The 6,675-nt window shown below is 57.0% G+C and overlaps 1 protein-coding gene across 1 annotated transcript; it reads right to left on the reverse strand.

The window, feature by feature from the left end:
* Positions 1–83: 83 nt before the first annotated feature.
* Positions 84–5,159, reverse strand: LOC112456032. Its single transcript, XM_025018306.1, has one exon. The coding sequence runs from the start codon at positions 5,157–5,159 to the stop codon at positions 84–86; it is 5,076 nt and encodes a 1,691-aa protein (XP_024874074.1).
* Positions 5,160–6,675: the final 1,516 nt, after the last annotated feature.

Here is a 6,675-nt window from a genome sequence, read left to right on the forward strand (position 1 = left end):
AACTAACAACTATTTACAAGTAACTATTTACACGCGAGTACCAAACATCCCGCCCACCAAAATGCAGCGAGATGCATTTTTTTTTACGGATCGGGGTTGGTCGCCTGGAGAAGTGTGCCCATCGGCAGGGGGCACAGCTTCACCAGGGGACGCACGATCGAACCGCCCGTCACTCGGACCGTGGCGACCCGCGGAACGCCATCGCGACCCGGGTGAAGGGACTCTACGCGGCCGCGCTTCCATTGGAGAGGCGACGCGTTCTCCTCTCGAATGAGTACGAGTGAGCCCACGGCGAGCGGATTAGCGGAGGTCCACCATTTGGGACGCTGCTGGAGAGTACAGAGATACTCATGATGCCAGCGTCTCCAGAAGTCCTGGTGAATTCGCTGTATTAATTGCCATCGACCTAAGTGGTTCACGGGGAGAGGAGTCAAGTCAGGAGAGGGAATGGCCACCAGGGGCTCCATTGTGAGGAAGTGACCGGGAGACAGGACCTCTAGGTCCAGAGGATCCGTGCTCACGGGACAAAGCGGCCGCGAGTTCAATACGGATTCTATCTGAGCGAGGACCGTCGCGAACTCCTCCAACGTCAGAATCTGCTCCCCCACCACCCGCCGTAAGTGAGTTTTAAAAGATTTAACGCCCGACTCCCAGAGGCCCCCGAAATGGGGCGCAGAGGGAGGGTTGAAGGACCATCGGATCCTCTCCCGCTCCGCCGCGCCGCGCATGTGTGCTGCGAGCTCCCGAGAAGCGCCCACAAAGTTCGTGCCGCAGTCACTATATAACAAGGAGCAGCGTCCGCGACGGGCTACGAAGCGGCGCAGCGCAGCGAGGAAGGATTCCGTGGTCAACGAGAGCGCCGCCTCCAAGTGGACGGCCTTAACCGCGAAACAAACAAAAAGGCAGACATATGCCTTAAACGAGGAGACCCCTCGCGCTCGGCGAGTGACGAGCGTGAAGGGTCCCGCAAAGTCGACGCCGCTCACCGAAAAGGGCTTGACCTGGCTCACGCGGTCGACCGGTAGCTCCGCCATGAGCGGTTGACTCGGGCGAGGGTTCGCTCGGAAGCACTTATAACACGCAGAGAGCACGCGTCGAATTGCGCGATGGACTCCGAGGATCCAGAACTGTTGTGCGAGGAGATATTGGAGCGTGCGTCTACCCGGGTGCAGATTCGCACGGTGCTCCCGCTCGATTATGAGGTCGGTTAACCGGTGTTTGTTGGGCAACAATATAGGGTGCTTGGTCTCGTAGGCCAATCCCGAGTGAATCAGCCTGCCGCCCACCCTGAGAAGACCCGTTGGGTCCAAAAAAGGAGCGAGTTTGAGAAACGGTTTTGGCAGCCCTTTCCGGTGCCCTAGACGATCGATCTCCTCCTCAAACGAATCCAGCTGGACGAGTTTGATTAACGTTAACAATGCGGAATGCGATTCGTGTTGGTCCACGGCCAAGGTCGCGGGTGCCGGCCTGGCCCTGGAACGACTTAGGAATCGAGAAACGTATGCGACTATTCTACAGATTTTGTCTAGCGACGAGAAGCGATCCAATAACGCGAGCAATGAACCGGGCGGATCGAGTGACACGAGCGAGGTGATCCGCTCTTCCTCGCGGGGAAGCGACTCCTCCGAGAGGACCGGTTCGACGTGAGTCTCGAAGTCCGTCAACCACTCGGGTCCCTCCCACCACATCGAGCTAGCCACGAGGTCGCGGGGAAACAGTCCGCGCGAGCAATGATCCGCCGGATTTTGATCCGTGGGCACGTGTCCCCAAGCCGCAATCGGAATCCTCTCCTGTATACGAGCGACGCGGTTGCGTACGAATGTCTTCCATCGATGCGGAGAGGATCGGATCCAACAAAGCGCGACCGTGGAATCGGACCAAGCGCGCTCAGTGTCAATGACGGTGTGACCCCGTAACACCTGACGGACGTACGCAGTTAAATCGGCGAGGAGCAACGCGGCACAGAGCTCCAATCGGGGTAAAGAGACCGCGCGGAGGGGAGCCACCTTTGACTTGGCACAAAGAAGCAAGCGTTTGCTCTCCGATGGAGCGACGACACGCAGGTAGATTACGGCCCCGTAGCCCAGCTCACTTGCGTCACAAAAACCGTGGAGCTCATATCGAATGTTATCGCCCACTGGGAACGTGCGCGGGATACGGAGCGCGGTCAACGCGTCGAACTCCGATTGGTAACGCTCCCATTGGCGGCGGACCTCCAACGGGGGTTCGTCATCCCACTCGAGCTTTAGCGTCCATAACCTCTGGATCAGGCACTTCGCGGTGAACGTTAACGGGGTCAAAAAACCCAAGGGGTCGAACACGCGGGCCACCTCCGACAAAATGGTGCGTTTCGTGCAGTTCCGATTCAGCGGGTTGATTTGAAAGCCAAAGGTGTCCGACTGAGAATGCCACCGGAGTCCCAGGACCTTGAGGACCTGGTCATCGGCTGACTCAAACGAAAGCATCGCGTCGCTACAGATTGATGGGTCGAGCCCCTCCAACGCTTCGGAGTGGCTGCTCGCCCATTTTCGCAGTTCGAAACCGGCGCCTCGGAACAATTCGAGGAACTGATCTCGCAGCGCGACGGCCTGACCGACGGAGCGGACGCTAGCCACGACGTCGTCGACGTACAACGATTCGAGCAAGGTGGTGTAAACTAGGGGGTATCGTTCGCGATTCTCCCGCGCTAATTGAAGCAGACAGTAAATGGCCAGGAACGGCGAGGCCGTATTCCCGAAAGTGACCGTGTTAAGCAAGTAATCGAGTATGGGGTCCGACTCCGAAAAACGCCAGACGATGCGTTGGTAATCGCGATGCTCCGGCGTGATCCAGATCTGCCGAAACATTTGTTTTACGTCGGCGGTGAGAGCCACGGGTTTCGCGCGAAAGAGGAGGAGAACCGCGACTATGTCGGGCTGTAGCTTCGGTCCGCTTAGAATCGTATCGTTGAGAGATAACCCGTTCGGGCCTTTCGCTGAGGCATCGAAGACGACGCGAAGCTTGGTGGTCGTACTGTCAAGTTTGTGCACCCCGTGGTGCGGCAAATAGTAAACCCGGCCGTCCGGAGGAGCGGCCTCACTCGCGATGGTCATATGACCGCTATCCAGATAATCCTGCATAAAGGCGTTATAGCTCTGTCGAAAGTCCGGATTGGACTTGAAACGGCGCTCGAGTGCGCGCAATCTATTTACGGCTATCGGCCGCGAATCCACGAACGTGGGAAGGCCCGACGCGAACGGGTACGAAACGACAAAACGACCCGAATGGTCACGGTAAGTAGTTCTTTCGAAGAACTCTATACATCGCTGATCCTCCTCGGATCGAGGAGGGTGTTCCGGCACGTCCTCCAGTCTCCAAAATTGCTCCACCGCGGCATCAATTGACTCGAGCGTGGTGGCAAAGGTGTGCAGTGGCTGCACTTGTAACGCCGGAGAGACCGCGCCCATCAGTACCCAACCGAACGCGGTATTGAAGGCGTCCGGTTCCCCGGCTCTCCCGGTGCGGCGACCGTCACGTAGCACGGATACAAAGGAATCCGCGCCCAGCAATATATCGATAGAGCCCGGCAGATGATATTCCGGATCCGCGAGCGGCAGTCCCGTTAAGTGACTCCAATCCTTAGAGTCAACTCGATGGTTAGGCAACGGCGAAGTTATGCGAGGGAGCACCGTGGCTTCGATCGGGAAACGAAGATCATCCCGATTCTTTACGCGAATCACGAGTGAAGTGAGGCCCCGAGTGGTGGCAGCCTTCGTCTCGTTGACGCCCAAAACGGCGACGCTATGTCTAGTCCGCGCGAAACCGCCCCTTCGAAGGCAGCTTTCTGTAATAAAGTTTGCCTGGCTGGCGCTATCCAGCAACATGCGTACTGGAAATGCGTTGCCCCTAACGTCAAGGGCCTCGGCCCGCACGGTCGAAAGGAGCACCACACTGTTAGAAACGCTGGCCATCGAAACGATGGGCTTGTTTTCGACGATGGTTGAGGGCGCGGACTCGCTGGCGCCCGAAGCTATCGAGGGAACGGTTGCGGGAGAAACCGTGTTAGCCTGCTCGAAGTGCAGGAGCGAGTGGTGTTTCGATTTACAGGACCGACAGGTCCACGAGCTGGGGCAGGTTTTGAGGTTATGACCCGAGCGCAGGCAGTTCAAGCATAATCCCTTGTCACGCGCGAGGTCGTGCCTCTCCCTTGCCGAGAGTTGAAGAAAACCGGCGCATTTTGCTAATAAATGCTGCTCTCCGCATTTTACGCACACGGCGTTCCGGGTGACGAGCGAGGTAGTCGCTGCGCCCTTCTTCGCGGGAGTCGACGGCTTCGATTTGCCCGATTGCGCCGAAGGACCCGCCACTGACGCGAGAACCGAGCAGTAACTCGATAGGTATTGTACCAGCTGATCGAAACTCGGCGAGTCCACCGACATGTGGCTCGCTTCAAACTTCTCCCGTAACGTAGGGGTGAGTTTTTCCAGCAAGTGATTATACAGCATAAAATCCCACGCCTTGACCGGATAGCCTAACATTCCAAGAGCGCGCGTGTTCTCGGTGAACCCGTCCAATAACGCACGGAGAGAGGCGGGAGTATCCCCGACCAAAGGCTTAGCGTGTACGACTGCACGCCAATACTGCTTAGCTAACTCGCGCTTGTCCGAATAGCGCGCCTGTAATGCGTCATACGCGATGGGATAATTTTCCACTGTCAACGGCAGGTGTTTTACGACACCGAGAGCCTCGCCAGAGAGCGAAGTCAGTAAATGCTGAAACTTCTCGATGACGGTAACGTCGAGGTTATTGTGAACCGCCGCGTCGAAGAGCGCGATAAAGGTCGGCCACAGCGCGAGATCTCCGCTGAATTGAGGGAGCGCGAGCTTCGGCAGGCGAATGGCCGAGCGAGACGCGGACGATGGAGCCGGCGGATCGGCCTTCCGTGCGGCTCGAGCCAATTTCTCGTATCGCCCCACGACAGCGAAGCGCAATCGGTCGAACTCGTCGCGAATCTTATCCTCCGTCTCGAACTCGTCGTCCCCGACGTCTTGGATAATCTTTAGGTGATTTCCCTCGAAATCATCTACCACTTTCGCGACCGTCGGGTAGCGCGCCATAAATTCCGCCTTCTGAGTCGGGTTTTCCGATGCGAGCACCGAGTATTGATGAATTTCCCTCATGCGGCGAATGCATAGCTCGCGCCGCGATCGAGCCCCCTTCGTCATGGTGAGGATGATCTATACGCGCGCGAAGACACGAAAATCAACAACGGTTCGAAGGCTTTGTCCTACAGGAGTGAGAAGGATCGGGAGATGACAACTAATATTTGCGAGCAAATGTATGTGCACGTGATCAGAGCACGTGCCAAATATTTTCAAAGGTCTCGCTTCGAACGCGGAGACCAACAACAATATCGAAAAACACCGCACCGGTCGCCAAGGTCGGGAGGGGCGGGCGTCTCGAATTCGACGGTTAAGCTGAAGCAATGGAATATCGCGAATATTCGATCGCTTATTATTACACAAACTATGATTAAGAGAACGGCACCGAGTGTGCAATCGTACTCTCGAGCGCAAAAAATAATAAGGTGTTCTCTCGGTATCGAGAAATAATAGCGCACGCGACGAATATGCGGATATTCCCGTCGCGACGTGCTGAAAGCGACGTACGGACGACAGATATCACGCGGTCCGAACGTGCTGATGATTCCGTCAAATGATGTTGCACCAAGCGTGCAGCGAGCGCGAATTTCACTTGAGAGAACGGCACCGGGTGTGCCGGCGTCTTCTCGATCGCGAGGAATTACGGCACGCGCACAATCCCCGCGCGAACTTCCCCTCACCGCGCGCCGAATACACGCGGGGGAGCGAGAGTGATCACGCGGTGCGAACGTGCACGCGCCAATTATCGCGTTAATCTGTATTGCACGCGGGTGCAGGGGTAGCGTGTCGAATAATGGCACGCGCGAACAATCTTCACGCGTATTTCTTTGCCACAGCGTGCCGAATGCACGTGCGGACAAGAGCGATCACGCGGTGAGATCGTGCACGCGCCGATTATCGCACAACGGAATGCCCAACAGGGCCGACTAATATTACGAATTAATGCGAAGTATTGCGAATCGCGCGAAAGGTTGGCGGAAGTAACGAACGCGAAGCTAGATCCGGCTCGAAGGACCAATGCTCGGGGGGGTGTTTATCCGCCCCGGATTCGCGATTGGTCAAACTCGGTTGAAGGACCAGAGGGCCCGTGCCCTCACGAAAGCGATTAGAAATGCCAAAAAAGGGGGGGTGCGAAGCGACTCACCGTATCGTAGCCCGTGATGTCCTCGCACAGCCTCCGTCCTTCCTCCTGGTTCTCGTGGTGGCGGAGAGTCAGCCCAGGCAGGATGGTCGTGCAAGACGCATGCGGATCGCGTGATCGTGCGTGCAGGCGGAAGACAAGCAAGCAAGCGTTAATGCACACGATTCGAATCACACGGCGCCGTTTCGCGGGGTGCACCCGGGCGCGGAATACCGTCCACAAAATCACTACGTGGCAAGATTCTATCGATACGATGTAATTCTTCTCGAAAAGCGAGAGACGACGACGGTCCGAGACGTGAGGCGTCGAGTACGGCCCCAAATTTTACTGTCTTCTCTCGCGTACGAAATACAACTGTGCCGGTGCTTGCGCCTCGCGAAGACACCGGGAAGA

This window comes from Temnothorax curvispinosus, unplaced genomic scaffold (assembly GCF_003070985.1).
Source record: "Temnothorax curvispinosus isolate PA1 unplaced genomic scaffold, ASM307098v1 QBEX01006608.1, whole genome shotgun sequence".
In the NCBI taxonomy this organism is placed as follows: Eukaryota; Metazoa; Arthropoda; class Insecta; order Hymenoptera; family Formicidae; genus Temnothorax; species Temnothorax curvispinosus.